This window comes from Nymphaea colorata, chromosome 10, assembly GCF_008831285.2.
Source record: "Nymphaea colorata isolate Beijing-Zhang1983 chromosome 10, ASM883128v2, whole genome shotgun sequence".
NCBI lineage: Eukaryota > Viridiplantae > Streptophyta > Magnoliopsida > Nymphaeales > Nymphaeaceae > Nymphaea > Nymphaea colorata.
In genome coordinates, this window is record NC_045147.1 from 17,575,213 (window position 1) to 17,597,786 (window position 22,574).

A 22,574-nucleotide genomic window follows, 5' to 3' on the forward strand; every position below is an offset into this window, starting at 1 on the left:
CAGGTCCAGCTTGATTAAATTAAAAAATATATTTTTTAATATAAAATTATATATAAATATAATTAATCATAATAAGATATTATATATAAATATACAACTTAATAAAATAAATATTAAAAAATTTATTGGCGCCAATGAACTTATTGGGCCCAATCGAGCTGGCCTGATAAATTATCGGGCCGGCCCGATGCCCTTTTTTCGAGCTTGAGTCGGGCTGGGTACCGGGTACCCACTGGCGGCCAGACCTGATGCCCAGCTTTAATTTGGGGGGCAGACAATTCCATTTTTTGGTGTCTTTTGTAAATAATTAATCCTGCTAAGAAAAGGGCTAGCTCAATGCAACAAAAGACGATTTTTGTTGTACTACATTTGGAAAAAACGTCTAATTTTCTGATTATGGTTGCCTGTTGTGAACCGTCCATCATTGCTTAGATATTGTCTCAAATTGAATGTTTCATGGCGGCTGGCGTAAGCCGTGGGGTTAGAAGAGTCTGCTTTTCTCTACCTACATGAACAAATTCCAACTAACAGAAATATAATATAATGGACGGCCAATAAGATTGAGCCGCTAATATTTCAATGATTTTTTGGCTTTACTCTCAATCATCTTTACCGATGCAACCAAGAGGAGGATAACAAGGCAAAGGATGGATAGAATTTGCCATCAAATGCTAGAAAATGGTCCATGGGATTATTAATTCCTAACAATCACACAGATGTTGAATTTAGGAGGAGGGAAACAATCAATCAAATTCATTGATTCTCCACCTTACGGGGCCTTTGATCCTTGGAATATTGTAGCTAAAACTTTCCAAAACAAAAGTATGATCCTGTACAACTTTCTTTTTCTTTATTTTTTTGGGTATAAAGATTATAATTTTCCATTTATTTTAAATGATACATTTGAATTTCTGTAGTTTTGAGTCTAGGGTGTTAAGTCAGTTATTTTTAAGTTCATTTTTCATCAAGTGTAATCATGTGAAATTCTTGTTGACAAATTTTTTTACTGTACTTTCGTTTGTGTTTGGGGACTGATATGAGAGGTAAAGGAAAGCCAGATAAAATCGCCGTCGTAGATTTAAACGCTCTTTCCTCCCTAGCAAATTGATAGTGATGATACAAATAAACTTGACACTTTTGAATCCGTCACTAAATAGAATCGTTTGCCACTAATTTGATCTTAAGCGACCAATTTGTATGACATATGAAAGCACTACTAGTTTTCTTTTAAAATATTTGCTTAAGAGAAACCGCCTTCAGTATAAAACTCAGGGTCATACTCTTTATGCTTCCAAAGTTCTGGCTTGCTTCAAGAACTAAATGTATATATGATACATTTTCAACTCAGATGTGGCGCTTCCCACCGTTTGAGTGTGAATCTCTTACCATTCGGTTGCACTACCTAATCCCTTGGAATTGTGGTACCACCAAACGATGCGCTAATGATAAAACATAGGGAAAGGACTTGTCATGCGTCTCTAGTAGTTGGATGCCGACATGTGAAAATGTACACCAGAAGAAAAGCAGGAACCTGAAAAATTTTCATGGAAAAGCCAAAGCTAATTCTCTCAAAAAAGAAGTTGATCGTGCCGTGAATGTGAGCAACAAGATTATAAGAATTTGTAAGCGGGCACAAGACATTGTCGGCATCTAACGAAGCCTTGGGACTTGAAACCGGGGATCTGAAAGCAGGGGCGGAGTCAGACCTCAAATGGAAGGTGGGTTTTGTGGGTTGGATTTGGGTAGAGCCAAACTTAACTCACACTAAAAAAATACATGTAAGCAAAAAAAGAAATTCAATTTTTACACTAGATATGGCAAAAAATTCCACACACACACACATATATATATATATATATATCATTGTACTAAATCATCAACTCTTAGAGAGAGAGAGAGATCCAGAAAAATCAAGGTCCAAGCCCATGTTGCAAGGGCCCAGGTCTTTTTGGACCAACTCCAGCATTAATGGAACGTCAACGGGTCAGATACAAGGACGTTACCTTGTCCAACTAACTGTATGTTGGATAATTGGCCTTGGAGACCGATTCTCATTCGAAACACAAAATACAAAATTCGAGTCTGAATTTTAGATGGCATGTCCATCAAAATCGGACAGCCAATATTACGAAACATGAATATGATTCCATTGACATGACCAGATTTGGATAAGAAACTCATTATATCATATTATATCCAAATGATCCATTCACATTCCTATCCTTCTGATTTTTCTTTAGTTCTATGCTTGACCTTATAGATTAGAACAAAATTGATCTTTCAAATAATGGGTTTAGGCGTTCATTTTCAGGCAAGTAACTCCAATCTACAAACTATAACGTGCAACCGTTCAATGATGCAGAAGCTTGATTTACAAATCTATTGAGATCATTGATTTTTCTTTCATATGTGGGCTTGTGTGGGCAGTTGCCCACATAGTCCCACAAAACCTATTTATATGCAGTTGATTAATGGCCTCAACCATTCTTCTGACTTATATATTCGTGTCGTTCGTACATCATGCACCATAACGATCGTATTTCGTATGGTTAATATTTTGAACAAAGAAATTTTATTGATCAACTTCGACGGAATGGTTTCATTATATTGTGCAAAATTTATGTCAGGTGCATGGCTTTTATGACCGGGTGGTAAGAGGGGAATCTCAAGTGTTAAGTTGAAAAACTTTAATGAATTTCTGACTCCGTTAATTTGATCGGGCTGGCGTTGGAGAAGCCCTACATGGTCAGTTCTCACTTGGGCGCTATATCTTTGTGCTAAAGGAAAAATTTGTTCAAGATATCAATATAAAAAAATACATATATAATTTGTAGCTCTGTGTGGGCAATTGTCCACACGTTGCCCATACCTGCCTACCATCTACACCGTTGCTGTTTGTTGTTAAAATCGGCCTGAATCTACGGGTAATTAGTGTTACAGTTTAGGCCGCAAGAGTAGCAAAACAATAGGGTTGTAAATGAGTTTGTTTCAAGTTGAACACACACTCTTTTTTCATCTTGCTCCCATAGCGAGACCAACATCCACCCAGTTGGAATTGGGTCCAAGTATATAGAATTTAGTTTTTTTTAATACAACTTGCTACCAATTTCCTTCACTTCATCACCAGCACTTTGGATGCTAATGGGCCATGCCCTTGGTTAAATCACATTTATTATTAGGTGCCAAGACTAGACCAAATCTGCCAGCAGTTGAGTCGCATCAAATGCAGATGAACCCTTTGGATTAAGTCGGATAGATGCCGAGGCTGATGCGGAGTCAGCTTGGGCTGGCCCAGAGCTTGTGCCCACGGCCTTGGCAAGAAAAATGAATAAAATATTTATATTTAATATCAAATATGATATTTTTAATAAAATATATTAGACATAATTATATAACCTATGTCAAGCCTTTATTTGAGGGCCCGAGCACAATTGGTTCGGTCGCTCTTGTGGCATACGTTTCTCATATGGAAAAGAAATCACAGTGAAAGAACAAACATGCGGACAAGGAAAGAGACCGAACTTCATTTTCAGCAGCAAAAATGGAAAATGACCACTTCGTAAGAATGGCGAGACCTGTGAAAGAGAAGACAAGCCCATCTTAGTATCAGATCTGCAATTTGAGCAAATGCTAAGTTAACACAAGTTTCCGTGTGATGACTTTTTCTACAGAAGTTGCAGCCGTAATGCTGCAACTTGACTGACTTTCATAAGAAATTTTTCCTTGATTTTCTTTGAGTCATCCACTGTGTAACAATCAACAGCCAAGATAATATTTAATTTTTTGAGGGCCTCGTACCTACCCATTTCTATATATATATATATATATATATATATATATATATATGTATGTAAGTATGTGTGTGTGTGTGTGTGTGTGTGTGAGTGAGTGTGAGAGAGAGAGAGAAAAAGAGAAAGAATATGTTCATGTGAGATTGTGAGCTGTAGACAGCAGCACATGTAGCCACCTCTCAAAGTGAGTTGGAGGGTTGGCAAATCCTGGTGACTTTTCCCAACGCTTCCACACCCACCAATCTATTCTTGTTTGGGGAACAACTGAACAACAGGCCAACAGCACATTTGAAGAGATGGCGTACTGATGGGCTCCATTGAACCCCACTTGCTGCAGATGGACTCCACCTGACATCTTCTCTGTTCGGAATTTAGGGCCTCTGATTAATCCAACCATCTTCCGCAGCGACTCGATGGTTTCTACTTCGGGCCTTCCTGCAGAAGAAATACGCAGATTTTTCCTCAACAAATATGGAACCAAAAGAACTGTTGTTTCCTTCCTTAACAACTTCTATGAACATTGACATCATATTTTTAAAATCTTCATTCCCTTCTCGAAAGAAGACCAGGTCATAATGGGCAGTTGGCAAAGGTAGGAAACGGAGGACTGGACGAACGATGACGCCCGTGAACACTTAGATTTCTACCAATGGCGGAAAAACGCGTCCCCGCAGAGAGCGCCCCCCTCAAAAAAATTTTAGAGTTCCAGAGGAAACACAAAAAGCTTGCTCCTTTATAAAAGTGAAAGGCCAACAGAAAGCAAGAAGAGTGAATGGTGCAATGGCTCCCGAACGATCAAAAAGGGGAACAAAATTTTTGCTCGTTTGGACGACAACCCAAAATTCAGAAGGCCTCAGAAAAGAAAAATCTCTAGGCGCATTATTGCTGTATATACGCACCGAGCCCTATGGCCCCTCTTCCTTTTCAAATTTAAAAACCATACGAGCCCCACATAAACGTTTTAGGTTTTAAAAGGAAAGACTATTTTTTTCTCTCTGAACCAACAGCACATGGCGAAGGCACATGCCACCAATCTTAATCTCTCCCTGCCATGGAGGTGAATACTGTAACGTCAAAAAAAGCATGATTCCATTAAAGGAGAAGGGGAGAATATTTAAAAGAAGTCACAGAGGAGGAGGGAGAGAGAGACGGCAAAGAAAAAAGGCAAATGGGAGGAGAGAAGGGAAAAAAATAAAAACGGAAGCAGACGGCCATGTGAAGCTTTGTCCACACATTGAGGGCCCCTGAGGAATACACACTCATACTTCATATCACATGACTCCAGCTGTCCACCACCACGCTAGGAGACAAGGCCCCGAAACCACCCTGTCCCCCACAGATAAATCGGGGAAAGAAATTGTATCTTAACATAAAAATTACAGATCTTTCTAGATCCTTTTTTATGTTTTTCCTTTTGGTTTCTTGTTTGGTGTTTTTGTTTTCCCTTCTTCTTTGTCCAAGTTCAAACCCTACCATCGTCACCACTCCACCAAACGCACCAGTCCCGCTGCAAAGATTCGTTTTCACCACAACCACAAAACGCATAAAGTTTCGATTTTTGCCCTCTGTCATTCAAGATTCTCGTGGGGTTTCCGCCATTACGGAGAAGCGGAGAATTTATTCATCTGCCACAAGGAATAATGGTCGACATGACATTCACTATCAATTACAGAGGAGGTGGTGTGTGAGTCTCACAGACAGTTCAACCATTAATAATAACGCGTGTGAGAGAGAGTTCGGTAAATGAAAGAAAAGAATCCCTGAATAGTAATCGACATGAAAGTCCAGTACAGAAATAAACCATGAACAAGGAGGAGAAGAAGAACAATCCCAAAAGAAAAGGCTAACAAAGAACAGAAGAAGTGAGAAAATGGAAAGGAAAAAATAGCATCAGATACAAAACTCCCGACTCCCAAGGCACAGCCCAACCATCTCCAGCAGGAGATGGTTCACATATATGCATGAGTGGAGCTAGAGGCGACGAGCTCAGAAGAGGAAGACGGCAGCGGCACCGAGCAATGCAGATCCGGCGGCGGCGACCCTGTGGACGGAAAGCAGCTGTCCGGCGGAGGAAGCTGGAGACGATGGTGGGGATGAAGGAGCAGCCGAGCCGGGGGTGGAGCTGGCGGCCGGTGGGCTGGAGCTTGGTGTGCTGGCGGGAGTGGGAGATGATGGTGGGGATGGAGGAGAGCTCACGGAGGGGGAGGAGGCAGGGGCCGCGCTGGAAGGAGATGGGGATGAGGATGAAGGTGCAGGGGAGGATGCAGGAGTTTTGGTGGGTGGGGGGGTGGAAGGCGGGGAAGCAGAAGGTGGGGAGACGGTGGGAGCCTTCGTCGGTGGGGTAGAAGGCGGGGACGAGGAGGATGGTGGAGAGGCGGTTGGCGCAACCTTGGGAGCTGCCGTTGGACCCTGGGCAATGGCTGTCGCAGCAAGCAGAGTCAGCATCAAGAACACAGACATCATAGAGGAAGCCATTTCTTCTCCTCCTCCCCTCTTTCGCTTCTTTCAGACAGACCTCCACACAGAGAGAGGGAAGAGAGAGAGAGAGAGAAATAGAACTCCAACGAGAGAAGAGAAGTGGAGGCCGAGTAAGGGGGAAGAAGGAAGGAGGGGGAATTATAAATGTGAGCAAAGTCGGTTTTGAGAGACTCCACTGATCATCCATCAATAATAAAAGGACAACTAAGCAACCGCTGGATGCCCCTCCATGTCTTACCGAAGGCGGTCCCCACCTCAATTATTTTTTAATTTTTTTATGCTTTTTTTTAATTACAAAATTTTTTTTATAAAAAAAGAAAATATTTAAAAAAATGAAAATATTCAAAAATAAAAAAAAAATAAAGAAAGAGAGAGTTTTCTTGTATCACGCGTTAGGGCAACACAAAGTTTCAGAAAGAAGGAAAGAGTTTTGGTCTCTGATCAACCGCTCTGCTTTTCGTAACACGATGTTTGTTCCATCCATCGTCAGAAGGGCATTTTAAGAAACCCCAACTTTCTAACGTTCACTCACTACTCCCTCTGCTTCGTAAACCGGGTCCTCCTATCCGTTGATCGAATCAAGTTTAAAAAATTAAAGAACTCCAAAAAAAGGACTGAGCTACAAAAGATTCTCCAAAAGGGGGCGTGAACTCGTTGGATAAACATTTCAAGGTTTTGCCTCCGTGGTTGCACCGAATTCGCTTTCTTATGTATTTACGTGATCCGAACTCCTCGAGTTGGTGTACCCAATTTCCAAATGCAGAAGACCCATTTACATTATTATCAGTTTCTGGATCTGAATTCTAAAAAATTGGATTTCGACCATCCAATATATATATATATATATATATATATATATGCATATATAAACTTAATACTGTTATGCCATATAATTATAAATTGACACACCATAAACCTTTACGAAGTCAAAAATTTTATAACTTCAATTTTTGAAAGCATTTATATGTATTTAAAACAAGTGCTGGTGTGAGCACCGGTCCACTCTCACCTTCATGTGACTCCGTCACTCATATAAACCGTAGTTGGTATCAATTGTGTGATTATTTTTTGTGATAATTTTTTAATCATTTGAGACACTAGCAATCTCTCTCTCTCTCTCTCTCTCTCTCTCTCTCTCTATATATATATATATAAAAAGTTAGCGCCATCCATGGGAGCAGCTTCCATTTTGAAATATAAAAAGAAGACAAAAACGTAGGTTTGGTTTGAAATTTATGGGGTGCTAGCATTGAAACATGCACTACCCACCTTCATGGACTTTTATTTTTTGGGGGTCTATAATTTGACCGTTTTCGTTAATTTAATTTCCAACGGGAGTGGGAGCATCGATGTTCCTAATCATTTGACCCATTTTTCTTCTAAAAAAACACAAGTTTTTGAAATTTTTTAAACGTTAGGGAGCGTTGGGGACAGCTCGACAGTAACGTGGCGGTGGCAAGTGGACCATGGATTTAACCAGGGTTACGCCCGAGTTAACCACTGTTGGTTTAATTATTCCGTTTTATGAGGGAGCCATCACCATCAAGGGCTCTTGACCTTGGGTTGGGTCTCTCCACTAGGATTTCCGCAAAAGGCTAACGGCTAGTTATCGTTTTTACTGGACGGAAGCTTCCTGTTCCTCCTTTCCCCTTTTTTTCTTTTCTTACTGCTAGCTTTTCTTCTTTTTTTTTCCTTCTTCTTCTTCTTCTTGGAGTTTCGCCCAAGCAAGGGAAAAAGAAAGGCTGATCGCAGGCTTCACAGAAAGGACGGTTGAACAGAAGCCTTTCCCTTTTCTCTGCATCTCATGTGGTTCTCAGTCTCCATCGTTTTAGAATGATGATAAGTGGAAGCAAGCATCGAGGGCTTGAAGTGATGAAATTGGCCTTTGGCCAAATCGAAACAGAGAGAACAGCGATGCTGCGCTATTGCCAGCTTCTCCTTTTGGGTTTCTTCTTTAAATCTCTGGTTTGTGGCCACAGATGGATTTTGTTGCCAACTTTTAGTTCGAAAAAAAAAAACTCCTCTTGCGAATGTGGACGATTTGAATCGAATCGGTATCAGAGCAATTAGATCCGTTGGCTCGTCATACATTTTATCCTTCTGTTATTTCTAAGGTATTTTGTATTTTCTTTAATTTACGAGATAAAAAATAAACATAATAGTTGTAGTTGGGAGCGTGGACGATTTGATCCAAGCTTTCATTTTCACAACATTGGTTCTAACATTAACTAAATGCGAGTGTACTTGTCATTCATTTACGATGATGAGTATTTCGTTCTACTATTCATACCAGAGCCGAAGCTTTCACTCAACCCCTTATTCTGTTATGATACATCGTTGTTCAACTTTGGTTTTATTTTGTAATGCAAAGAGTTTGCGCCCTAAAAATTTGAATCGAGTTACGGCAAATGTCATCAAGATGCATTGATTTAATTTGTTGCCTTCAAGGGATTGCACATCGAGATAAGACCCTTCTCAATCGGAAGCTTCAAGAAAACTTCACTTGGGAGAACTCAATTGGCTCGGACGTCCAATTCATTGCCAGTTGAGTTATAAAAGTTTATCTTAACAACTTGATCAGAATATCGTGTTCTTATCTAAATAATATTTCTTTGGTTTTGCACCTTCATATTTTCTTTCCTTTTCTTTTTATATTTCAAAAAATGGATTCTTCTTTTATACCTTAAGTATGTGTTGAAATTTTTTCTACAAAAGCAAAAAGACGAATTATCAAGAGATTTTCTATTGTCCGGATGTTTCTTGGAAACTGTGCTGTAATTGCGAACAGCCCTTTAGGTGGACAGGTTTTGCTTGAGGGAGTGGGAAATGTTTTCCTCTCTTGGGCGTGGTGAACAGCGTCTGCATGGATCATCATGACCACCAATTACTTGGGCAATTATTTTTCACAGCCCCAATTGAAAGAAAAGTCTTTCCCGGGAAATGTTTTCTAATTTCTTCTCTTGAATATGGTGGATGGCGTCTATATTCGTCATCAATGCTGCCAACCTGGGGCAATCTTTCCTCACCACCCAATTGAATGAGAAAGCATTTAGTCATGATATTTGCCAAGTATGACGTCTGATTGTTTATTTTATGACAAAAAATGTGCATCCCTCTATTTAATACACCTTCCGAAGTTGTCATTTATGTTCCTTTTTTCCTAGCTCTCATGTGCTTCGCTTTTCCACCGCTGTTCTCGAGGCCCCTCAGATTCCCTCCTCTCTTCCTCACAGGAATCAAACAAGTAATTTGCTGTTTGTCTTATGCAAGGAAGTTTCCTGGGAAACCACAACAACTCTACGTCATAAAAGATCAGTGGTTGGATGCAGTGGAAACTGCTGTGAATGTCTTAACTCTGCAGCTTCCGAGAGGGCTCATGTCAATAGGCAGTCGTGATAAAGAAATTAAGATTTGATTAGAAATCTGATCTGAGATTTAATTTTTATCCTTTCATTTATGGATGTCGAAAAATTTCAAATCGGATGTGCCCTTCACCATATCTAATTCATTAGATGTTCATATTTGAATGTGCCTTCGAATTGGAACGAAGAAAAGTCCATGCATACCTGAAACTGATTTAAATTCAGAATCTGAATATGGCCCAATCTCAAGACTTTATCCTACTTTTAGATATACAATTGAATGTGAACTACGTTATCATATGTTAAAGCTGACTTTCTAAATATATGGATATTGGAAATGGAATGTTTATTTAAAGTTGAATTTGAATGTGAATCCAATTAATCCAGGCATAACTGCATGTTTATGTAAAACCAAGTCTTATTCCTATCAGACTTCACTTATTAAATCCCAATGTGATCCAATTTCTCAATTGGATGTTAACTTATTTTCTATATCCCATTCTTTTTTGTTTTTAAGCTGGTTCAAGTAGATATCAGATCTGCATCGGATCCATTGTATTGTTACCTGCTTTCAACGATCCAAATCAAAAATTTAATTGACAAAAAGCCTGACCCATTTACGGTTAAATTGGATCTTGATCTGGTTTGCTTTTAAAAAGCCAAATCCCTAGTCTCAATTGTGTTGGAACCCTATTAGGTCAGATCTGGTGTGGTCATTTTCCCGCAAACCGAGGTCCTGGCCATCCCACGTCCCCTGGCATTTATTTTGCGATGACATGAAAAAAGAATGAAGAATTTAGGTTGCAAGAAGTAAATGTCACAATGACATAAGAAACCGCGGCGTGCAAATGCGGTCCGATTTTTAAGATTGGTATGTGGACCAAGTCTTCTTGGAAATTAATTTCTTTATTGTTTCTAATATTTGAAGCCTCTTTTTAACAAAGTCCGAACCTGACATTTTTATTTCGTCGACTTTTACTTGCTGTTGCACTTTTAGGGCTTATTGATGGTCCATCTTCTGTTACAATAAAATCTTTTTACAGCTAAATATATAATCGTCATGTACCAGTTATGTTCGGGAATTCTATGTACCCATCACAATATCCCACTCGTTTTTCCCCAACATTAATGGTCTGCATCGCAAATAACTGTGAGCATAGTATATATATATATATATATATATATATATATATATATATATATATATATATATATATATATAATCACTATTTAAATGAGATCAGTTAGAGAGATTAAGCTGTAAATATAAAAGTCAAATTGTTTTCAAGAGTTCCAAATACTTTTTTAAAAGAAATGATAACTTTTGTTTTAAAAAACTTAGGGTGCATTTGGATGACACATTTCTCGAAACTAGTTTTGTAACAACTAGGTTTTATGAAAACCAAAATTTTTAATAAGTTCTAAAAGCTTTGTTTTTTTGTTTGGCAAAACCTGGTTTTTGAATAACTTAAAATGAACAAGGTTTTTCACTCCCTTTTTATAAAACCCCAGTTTGGTTGGCACCCAAACACTTCAGAAACCTGGTTTTGAAGTGTCACTCAAACACCCCCTTATTTGTTTCCATCATTTTATTTTATCTTTCATCACTTGAGGGTATTTTAGATTCTTGAAAAAACAACTCACTTTTTGTTTTTGTAATTTAGTCTCCACCATTTTTTTTGTCCCTTTACAATCAACTGCATAGACGATTCTCATCAAAGTCTGGTACTTCTACCTACCTGTTTTTCATTAGTGTTGGGTTATCTAAATGAAGGGATGTTTCGAGGATTCAGCGTCTCAGAGTTTTAAACAGTAAATTTTTTAAAACTAAAAATAAAAGAAAAGTAAAATAAGTGAGAAATTAATAACACAAACATCAAAAGATAAGCACATTTACAACAAATAAAAAATAGAAAGTAAAAAAAAACTGTTTGGCATTAAAAAAACTGAAAAAAGTGAAAAAAAACACATTTTTAACTTATTTTTTGTTCTTAACGTTTTTTTAAAAAATGCGTTTTCTTTTTAGTTTTAAATGACCATCTAACTTATCACGTTTTTTTTCAAGCTTTTTTCCAATATATATATATCACGTAAAAGCCACATTAACTTTGACTAAACAAGTTTACCTTCCGGAAGGAATGATAGCAGCGTTGAAGCTGCATGTGGCCGTCCAATTCCGAACTTAATTCAACACTTTAGTAGCGTACGAGTTAACGATGATTACCGATCGCCATTAAAACATTTGCGGTTCAAATCCTAGCTACCACTCTCGTAAAGAGACTTGCTGGTGCTTCTTGATTGGTACGCAGCTCCCACTTTATCCACCCTACCCTATCTGCTTTTCCTTCATCGCCTATTGGGTGGTGCCTTCTTTCCCCCGAACCTCTTCCCAAAGGAACATCAGTGAAAAAGAAAAAGGTAATTCTGCTTTTTTCCTCTCTCCACGAACTACGAACTGTCGTCAACTTTTCCATAAAATTTTTTATGGTTTGACAATATCTTTCCCCTTAATTTGGCGGTTGCTTGGAATGTGTGGTGTGGCTGATGCCCACCATCAAGAAGCCATTGTGCAAAACAGAACAGCAAGCATGTATTCGGCCATGGAGTTTGTTTTCATGAAAATGTAATCCGAAATGAGCAAAACCAAAAGAGGATCTAATTTAAGTTTAAACGATATAGAAGATCTTTTGTCCGATTTGCAGCTGTGGTCTGTAGACGACGTTGCTACTGTCGGAGAGTACTGTTTCTTCTCCTGTTGCGGTGAAGCGGCATGATCTGCTGCAACTGCTCCTCTTGTCTGCCGCTGTTTGCTGGCTACCTTTCTGGCGCGGATCTTGCTGTGTTGTGTGCTAATTCTGCTTGCTATACGAAGAAGATAATTTCATTTAGCCTTTCGGAAGAGGTGCCTTTAAGAAGCGTTTGCCTTCAATTTGTAGCAACTTTAGAAGAGGTTATACTAAAACATTGAATGGATTGTAGGCGGATGCGAAGCGACGGTGGTGGTGGCAACGGTTGCGCCGTCAGCCCCCAAAGCTGACAGCGTCGGCCACCTTGTCAATGATGGTGGTGGGGGTGCCGAATGATGGGGGAAGTAACAGCGGTGGTGCAGTCACGGTGATGATGCTGATGGTGATTGTGATGGTAGTAAAGACGATATGAACGGCGGCTATAGCATAGTAAACATGCTAAAAAAAAATTTGAATTACAATTAGCAGTTTCTGAAACAAAACCAATATGCATTTCATTTTTTCATTTCCTTGCATATGTACTACTTCGTAAAGAAATCTACCCAATAATGTTGTCAGACTCAAGAAGATTGCAGTCTGAAACTATCTGTGACCAAGACTTGCTACGCGAATAAAGAATTATGTATAGGTCCAGTTTCTTTTTTCTTCTAACCAAGGATGTGTATGAGGTTGGGCACCAACCACAAAAGTGAAATTCAATCAGATTAACGTATCATTGATTATGCATTTGGGTTTACTCAAATACTAAATGAAGTTCCCAAAATATCCGATGCATAGCTTCCCATATTCTAATCTGAGCCGCAGATCAAGATAGGAACGGTAAGATGCAATCCAATTCTGCTGAATCTACTATGCTTTAGCCGCAACAACTTCAAATTGAGTAATTGGAAAATTAAACCATTTTTATCTATGGGATAGTTTACACCCTCACTAGAACAATGTAGGCTTAGATGTGACCCGCCAGCCAAACATGCTCTGCACGCCTAGTTAGCTGGGGGAGTGAATGATGCTGAAAACGTCAAGTAAATATGCTAGATACCCTTTGCTTAAAGCTGAAGAACAGGGTGCGGCACATTAAGTATATATATAGTAGAGAGAGAGAGAGAAAGGGAGAGAGATTCAGAAAAACTGTCCTCATGACCTTGTACATAATCTGGCAGGGTTCTGCTTTAGACCAACTTGACAGAAGCAGGCATCGGCACGGAGGGATTCACATGGCAGCATAGAAGGGGGCGATACTTGAATAGGGACATCACTGGACAGCCTACAGGTACTTCCTCTTTGTTGAGCAGAAGGTCATTTTTCCTGCACAAGTTTACCAACCCCCAATTTGCTGAGTACACAAGAGTCAAGTCGTCCATTAATAGATGAAATTCATTAAAGCAGGTGGCACCACGCGCCACCGTCCTCATGCCTTGGATGCTTCTCTCTGTAACAATCTACCAAATTTTGGAGTTAATTCTGAGTTTTCTGACTCTGTAGCTATTCCGTTTGGATAAACTCTATACCACCTGATCTCTGCTTGTGTTGGCTGCATATTTCTCTATGTTAAATTATTTATTGGCCGCGCTGGCAGACTGGCTCTGGAGATCTTAAGGATGGGTGCATTAAAACTTGGTGAAGCACAGTCCCACGTGGGAAGTGACTATAAATCATCCTGAGCACTGCCAAAAACATGGTGACAGGAGGTTTCCTTGGACCCGATCCATAGTCTCTGAACAAATTAATGCAGAATCCCTTTGCTTGACGGAAAATGCAGATTTGAATATTTTTGTGGGATCATAACCATGGCAACGACCTCCATTTTCTTCCTGTTTCCCCATCAGATTTTTCTTGCACCAAGTCCAGGTGGATAGTGATCAGTCCAACTCGATATGCCTGCTAAGGAGTTTGAGTTAAAGGCCTTCGAGTTCAAGAAGATCAAGAGCTCAAGACCCAGGTTAAGTCTCTGTTCTTGTAATTTACTAAGCGGTCTACCCAACACCAGCCTGTCTATCAAAAAGGGGCCCTCTATTTAACTACAGTTTGGCTTTTCTATATCAAGCCTAGATTTGGTCTGTTACGACGGGCTGTGGTGAGAAAGATCAGGGCAGAGTTCTGCGGTATGATGGCGCGCGTTAACCAACTTTGCATAAACCACCTGGGCGTAGGTTTTCATTGAAGGTCAGAAGTAAATGCATGTTTTACTGCCGCGGGGTTAATTGCAGTAGCCCTGGCTTACCATGGAGTAAATAAGAAGAAAGATGTGACAGAAAATTCCAGACACCGTTCTTAAGACAGTGAGCTGATACATGCTCAGCTTTTTCACTATGTAAAGAAGACGGGCAAGCCTACAATAATGCAAGCGATAGAGGAGGGTTATGGAAGGGAACATAGTGGGATCATATCTGCCACTTTAAGGCAAAACTCATAAAATGGTAGTGCAAAATAGTGAATTGCTAATCTGTTGAGGCAAATGAAGATTGACTGATGGCAACAAGCATAGTCACAGTTGTGTACTATCCTCCATGACAGTCCTGCTCTATTGCAGCCTATGAAAGCGTAGCAATGTGCTGCTTTTCTAGTGTAGGTGCTAACAAGCACTTAGGGCACTGTAATTTTGTTTCCTTCTCATCAGCATATGCATAGTTCCTAATGCCAGTGGTACCTGACAGTTTCTAAACCAAGCTTCTTCAATGACTCGCCTAGGTTGTGAGTGGACAAAAGAGATAAGAGGATATAGAACTGGTGATGAGAATAAATGACATAATTTGTATTCGGCAATCTCATATTAATTTGTACCCATAATTCAGTGTTAATGTTATCAATTGTAACAAGTCACCTAAAAGATTAAGGAGACAACATAATTGTCCCTTTTACATCTTCCTTTATCACCATATCTTTGATCTTTTGTCCTTCACTTTGCTCATGCAGTGCCGAAAAGGCATGGCAGTCGTTTGACAATTAATGAAACTTATTTGCTCCTCTTGCTTCTTCTTCATCTTCTTCAATCCTTCACTTTGCTCATACTGTGCGTGAAAGGCACAATAAAACTTCTATCACAAGACCCAATCATTTGAATCTTACTAAACAATATTATGGAATGTGTGTCATAATTAGGAAAATGATTTGCTTACAAAACAGAGGGGTCACGCCAGTAAAACATGAACTTTCAAAACCCAACAGGCCAAAATCATTGTAGACCTAATTCAACCGGATCTTACCTATCCTCATCAACCCTAAGGTATATCTTCTCTCCTTCAGATGTACGACCAGCTTGTTCATGACAGTTGCAATGAGGCTAGCAGATACTCATCTACCTTATCGATCTGCAAAAACTAAATCTATGGTCAGTAGACTCAGTACAGTGAAGCCAAACCAATATTTTATTTTATGTGCTCTTAGTCTCGTGCGCTATCCTCTTTTGCTAAAGTCGCCTATTCAGAACTGAAGGACTCGAGTTGCTGCCAGAGCACCATGAACGAGTTAGCCTTCATTACCAAATGGGCAGGAAGGTTATTGACAATAAATGGATTTCTATGCATAATTAAAGGGTGGTGCTTGCTTAAAAGGTTGAAAGAAGTGTTGCTTTTAATTAAAATTTTGTTGCCCAGTTTCTCGAAATGTTGTGACCAAATGATTAGGACACCAACTCTCTGTGATTTATGTTATGGCCAACATGGCAAATGCCAAATTGGACATTAGAAGTATTTTTTTTATGGATATCTCACTGAAGTTTTACTAGATAACCACTTGCATTGTCATGCTTTTTGGAATGAACTTTGGGTGGAATATAAGTTTAGGGGGCATGATGTGCCAGCTTTGAGGCATTATTGCTTTCAATGAGTTGTTTCTTAGTTAGCACATATGTTCCATCTCTTTATTGGCAAATAACGCTGAAACGACCCAAATGTTTCTAAATGTATACCGCATTATTCTGATTGGAATTAGTCCTTGGTTCAACAGTTCAGATCACCTAACAAATAGTTCAGAGTGAAAGATCTCAGATATCTTCATCAGTTTTGACATAAAGTCCATAAGACCTTTGGAGGTGCATTTCTTAACCAGAAGGCATATGCGAATAAATTCCTTCCTGGTACCCGATATTCTATTGTAATATCAAAACCTATGCAATCAATTCTTACTCCACAGGGATGGTAACCTCTTTTTTAGAAGGAAAGGAACTATAATGTCATAATATTACATGCCTAGGCAGCCATTAACTTTAATTATGTTCATCAAGTTCCTTACTTCTCTTCTAAAAGTTCAACCTCCACAGTTAAGAGCATATGTCCAAATTTAGTATTCCTCTCTGTGCCATCATTTATGTTGGTAGTTTTGACTCACAAGGTTGTGCATCTGAAGCACTTCATGTTCATTCTGCTGCTAACGATACCCCATGGAATGACAAGAAGCGGCAGCAAAATATTACCTTCTGTAGCTCATAGAATTGGCTTCCGTTACACACACACACACACACACCCCTTTTTTTGTAGTTGATATTTTTTCAAAGTAGTTTATGTAGCAGACAGAAGAAAACCAGATCAACAACTCGATTTTACGTGGTTCAGCCAGTTTGGCCTACATCCACGAGAAGGAAAGGAGCAAATTATATTCAGAGTTCACTACATACAAATGCAAGGCTGCATAACAATATGGAGGTCGAAGAAGCAGCCAAGAGACAGTTACCAGAAAAATACTGAACCCACGTCCCAGCAACTGCTCACCATGGCACATAAAGTCTTATAAAATATGTGGACACCCGACCTTCTAAAGAAGCACTCTTTAACGGTAGTGAATGAAAGAGCTGTATGGTTGAGATCCGCCAATCTAACAACACTATTTCTTTTTTTTCTTGTGGTTTTAATTTTACATGTGAAGCAATTTCAGAGAGTATGAAAACAACCTAAAAGAAGAACGATTTTATTGGTCGGAGGCATCTCCATCATTCAAAGTATTAAGTAATAATTGACGCAATCGACACCATATGTTGCATTCCGCCATTTATAATCATGTAGTGCTGCTCGGCCAGTTTGACTAAATTTTGCTTGGTTTTTTAAATCTGGCACCATGGTTACATTTGGGAGATTATAAGCTTTTAAATTGTTTTCTACTTATGAAAATCGGGAGCCCTAAAACTCAAACCATGCATCTGATTCCAGACCTTCTTTATGCTCATAAATTTGAGATTTCTCAGTTGATTGGTAAAGTTGGATTTCCAAAAACCAGCAAAAAACAGTGGGGGTTTTTCAATCCTGTATCCTCTCAAGCAATATCAGCATCAGCTCATAAAACTCCAATCTTCCAGTTGATTGTGAAATGCTAAAATTTATAACTCGTACAAATTCATGCGTTGTGCATCTATCTATTTGCACCTGCCAAGGTGACCCACGGTCTCCCTTTGGCAGGCCAACGTATCGATTTAACATATGCAGCAGTTGGGGTAAGGAATCAACTTGGGAGTAGATGACTTTTTCACTGGTTTTCTTTTTGAGCATTACCATCGGACGCCTGGATGGCGGACCTTTTATTTTAGATGTCTCCCTCCACGTTCTGACCACGAACTTGGCTGACAAAAAAAGAAAACAAAAAAAACACACAGCTGCCATTCATGTATTGGGAGTATCAACAAGATAAACTAAATATGGGACGGTGAATTCTTTAATGCAACTGGGTCTCTTCTGTCCTGTCCTCCCTTTCAAAGTACAAGATGGCTACAGCAATTTATTTTTGAAGAAATTATTATATATTCTGTAAGTTTACTTCTTTGTAAACATTTATTTTCATGTTGATTTCGTACATATATCTTTGTTAATAAAAACATGATTATATATATATATATAAGAGAGAGGGGCGCACCACAAACACCACAACTTAGGTGTACAGTATAGATCTCTCAAGAGAAGTTTTTATAGTTTTTATATATATATATATATATATATAGCTTAAAGTCATCCAAACCTTATGTACCTCTTTACGACGTATGTTGTCATATCAACATATGGCGCTCCTCTCCCCTTCGTTACAAAAAGGTTTGTCAGCTCGTAATGTATATAATTATATTTGTTTATATATGGAGATTAGATTGTGAATTCTAGCGATTTAAACAATCTTGACCTTTGAGTCTCTATTTCGTTTAATGAATGCTTACTGTTGAGCATTCAATAAAAAGAAAAGTAAACACAATTCTCGTAGTACGACATTTGGTGGACTAAATGTCTAGCATCCTTGTTATAGGAAAATTACATCCTATAGCTTCCGAAACCTCTCCGTTTTTCTTCTCATCTACCATGCTTCTTTTAAATTGCAGTGTATTGAAGGGACAAATAGAGAAACAAAGATAAAAAGATTGTTGGAGCTGCTGGTTTGTCAGGATATTATCTCTATTTCTTGATCATTTCTAGTATTTGTGTTATATACATAGTTCAAATCTACCACATGTTGGATGTCGTCAGATCTCTAAAAAAGTTAAAAATTCAATAAAACACTGTCAGAATAAGAAAATTAACATTAGCGACAATCTTTAGTAGAACAACGGTTCATTGTGCCTAATTTTAGCAATGGTTTATGGGGTAAACGCATTATATATATAATGGATTAACCTTTCCTAATGTCGGCTTTCCAACAGTGTAAAAACTTTGGAGGAGGTTTGAACATATAGGCAGCCACCTACACTTAGGGCAGTTCCCGCTGTGCGTCTGGGACTCTCTCTCTCTCTCTCCGGGTACGTTTTAATGCGATATCCTGACTTCTCATTTATGCCGACCCTAGTTTAAATTTTTGGCTCCATCCCTCCTTAACTGTGGCAGTTTGACATTGGAGCATTCTCTTGAGGTACCTTTTAAATTATGAACAGCGCTTTTGACATAGTTGATTTGACCTTACCTAGAAGCCGAAGGTTCATGTCTCAACCCCAGTTTTACCAGAAGTGAAAACAGGGAAGAGGGATGGAAAAATGAAGAATCTATACATGAAACAAGGTTTTAAAAGGCTGACCGTTGCACCTGCCATGCTCCCACAATGGCCGAGTCGGACATCTGTTGCCTGCTTGCGCCAGTCATTGTCTTTGTGCCCCCACAGCCACGTGAACAACGGAGGTCCAAGACATGGCGCCAAATTGACAGGGAGGAGTAGGACAGCTCACCTTATAACTAGAGATCTGTTTCTGTGCTGTGTACCACACACCAAGGTGGCACTGATTTCTGAGTGACTCAGGCGACCAATCTGAGGCAGATGAGACGAGCTGTCTCATCTACCTTGGCCACCCATGAGGCAAGCACAAGAGTTTGGAAGTTCAGGAATCTTTGCGTCTTTTTGTACTCATGGACAACAAACCGCCCCAATTCAGCAGATCAGGTTGAGTTCATTTTATAAAAACTGGAAAAAAATAGAAGAGGTTAGATGAACCTGCCCTCCCTGTGTGTTTGTTTAGTTTCGTTTGACAATGAAAGATGTAAAAGTACTTTGAAAAGGTGCTGCCAAACTGTCTCTATTGTGGAGTGGTTTGTCCTTAGCTGATTGTTATTAGTTATCGATTTTATTTTTATTATGCTTCTAACCAAATAAGCAGGAAACAAACAAAGAAAGACCATTTAGTACGTCTAAATATCTTGGAAAAGCTTCCTTGTAGCGAATGTTAGAAGCACGTTATTACTCGAACAAGATGAAGCCATTTGCTATGGAGAAGTGTTTTTCATCAAATCCAAGCAATTTGTGACTTTTTTATGGATTTAACCAGGAGTGTAAAACAGTTCCTTACCAACCTACAGATGCACCGCAAGACATTTCTGCCCAATCGGATCCAAACACTTGGATACAAATGGTCCAATATGCTTTTGAGCTTGCTAACAGGCCGTGAACATGATCATATGATTGATTTAATAGAAAAAATATATTAAATTATGATTAACCTGGTTTGCTTGTTTGGATGACAAGGCAAAAAACCAGGTTTTCACTTTTCAAAACCTGGTTGTGTTCGGATGACAAAAAGTTTGTGAAGATACTTGTAAAAAAAAATAAAAAATAAAAAATAAGATAAAAACCCAAGTTTATACAGTTATGTTATAACTATAACATTAAGAGCATTCTCAAAAATAAATTTCATTATCTACAGTCTTAACAAATTGGGCATCCTTACACTATGTCATCTTATCTTACCAAAACTGACGTTTGGATGAAAAATCTGAGGGTGTCCAGGTTTTTCATCACCATATCAAAACTCACTTCTGTGAAAACTGGGTTTGCATGTTATCCAAACACCACCAAAACTTTGTTTTGGGGTGCCATCCAAACAGCCCCTTAATGGTTTATAACAAAATTTAGCGATTCTTAAAATCACTTAATTGGGTTGGCTAGACCAGAAAAAAAGCGTAATTCAGCTAGGCCCGATCATTCTGAAACCATGTCCTTTATGAACCAATTGATCTAACAGAATACATAGGCATATCCTTTGCTTTTCATGTATAAAATGTTGCCTTTGATACGTACTAGTATGGCAGCCCGCAATAGAATGTATACCGAAGAAGTGGGGACATCGTAAGCCCATATCACGTGCAAGCAATAGTGCTTTTTAAGACTTTGCAATAAGAAGGATGGAGGAGTATGGTGCGACATTGTAAGTTGCTTTGACGCCAGGAACACCGTCGCGAACAAAGTCATCAGGAGCTGGAAGGTTGGTATCAACCTGCAGTGCATGAGAGAGACAAAAAATTACCAAAAAGAAAAAGAAAACCCAATACCCCATTTATTCAATCCCATACAAAGCGTCCATTGAATTGCACACAGGAAGATTTTGACATTTCCTTGAATTGCCTGTCGAAGTTGGGACGTAAAAATCTCAAAACCCAGCCGAAAGCCTACATAGTTAACCCTTGGTCAATGACAATGACCAATGAAGGCTTACATAGGTTAGGAGTGAGAACCACACAAAAGAAGATGCCAGTTTATCTATCTTCCCTCATTCCAGATGTTGGAGGAAAAAAATGGAACTTTAAAAAATATTAACCAAATCACGAAGCCAAATTCCGGAAGAGGTCAAACGTCAAAAGGAAGTTTATCCTACTGAAACTCCTTGATATAGGACTGTTTGCTACGCAATGGAGGAGAAACACTAACCAATACTAGCCAATAAACCACAAATTCTAAAAGAGCTTCGCTGAATCAGCACAACAGAACGACAAATCAACTTATTATTTCTTCATTTTTACTTTTTAGTTGCTAATCTCCTCGACGAGTGGACAACAGATTGGGCTTGGCCAGACCTGGGCCATGATTCTTGCAACCAGATCTAGGCTCAGTCTACCTGTCAGGTAGGCCAACATAGGGAGCAGGACAACCATCCGCATTTCATGTAAACAGGCTCCAAATAGCCATGGTCCGCATGGAGCCATTAATATTGGCAAAACCAGCAATTTGTTTATAGAAACAATCAATCAGCAAACATATTGACCAAATCACGTAGGTAAGCCAAATTCCGGAAGAGGTCAAACGTCAAAAGGAAGTTTATCCTAGAGAAACACTAGCAAATACTAAGCCAATAAACCACAAATTCTAAAAGAGATTCCAGGTGAATTTGCCAGAACTCATCAGCTGAACCAGCACAACAAAACGACAAATCAACTTATTATTTCTTCATTTTTACTTTTTAGTTGCCAATCTCCTCGATGAGTGGACAATATATCGGGCTTGGCCAGACCTGGGCCATGATTCTTGCAACCAGATCTAGGCTCAGTCTCCATGTCAGGTAGGCCAACATAGGGAGCAGGACAACCATCCGTATTTCATGTAAACAGGCTCCAAATAGCTATGGTCCACATAGAGCCATTATAATTGGCAAAACCAGCAAATTGTTCAGCAAACAATCATCAGCAAATCAACATAACTCAGTCTAAGATATATCACTTCCATTTGCATTATTTCTTCTGAAATTGTTCAGGCAATGCAAAAAAGTAAAAAAGCATTATCAGACAATAGAAGCATACCACGCGGAACCATTTCCTCTTATGAGGCGGCGAAGGGATGGCAGCAGTCACAAAATAATGGTGTGCATTAAATGCCACGTATATGTCGCCTCCAGTACGTGGATGATGTAGCCTAGGAAATTTCCAAATATATCAGCAAGACAGGCAGAAATGAGATAACAGGACAGAATTTAAAAACATGAAATTTCAACTGCAAATTTGCAGCATCAGACTATAACTTAGCAAGGAAGAAGCTTC

General features: G+C 39.1%; 2 protein-coding genes across 4 annotated transcripts in view; both read right to left on the reverse strand.

Annotated features, from left to right (window-relative positions):
• Window positions 1-5,777: 5,777 nt before the first annotated feature.
• LOC116261933 (arabinogalactan protein 1-like) lies at window positions 5,778-6,266 on the reverse strand. Its single transcript, XM_031640885.2, has one exon. The coding sequence runs from the start codon at window positions 6,264-6,266 to the stop codon at window positions 5,778-5,780; it is 489 nt and encodes a 162-aa protein (XP_031496745.1).
• Window positions 6,267-20,747: 14,481 nt separating this feature from the next.
• The window catches only part of LOC116262963 (isoamylase 3, chloroplastic), a 32,191-nt gene continuing 30,364 nt past the window's right edge, over window positions 20,748-22,574 (reverse strand). For all 3 annotated transcript variants that reach the window (XM_031642516.2, XM_031642513.2, XM_031642514.2), the window contains 2 exons: window positions 22,338-22,449; window positions 20,748-21,040 (listed from right to left, as the gene is read on the reverse strand). In XM_031642516.2, coding sequence (XP_031498376.1) covers window positions 20,927-21,040; window positions 22,338-22,449 — 226 coding nt within the window. In that variant the 3' untranslated portion in view covers window positions 20,748-20,926. The remainder of the gene's footprint in view (window positions 21,041-22,337; window positions 22,450-22,574) is intronic.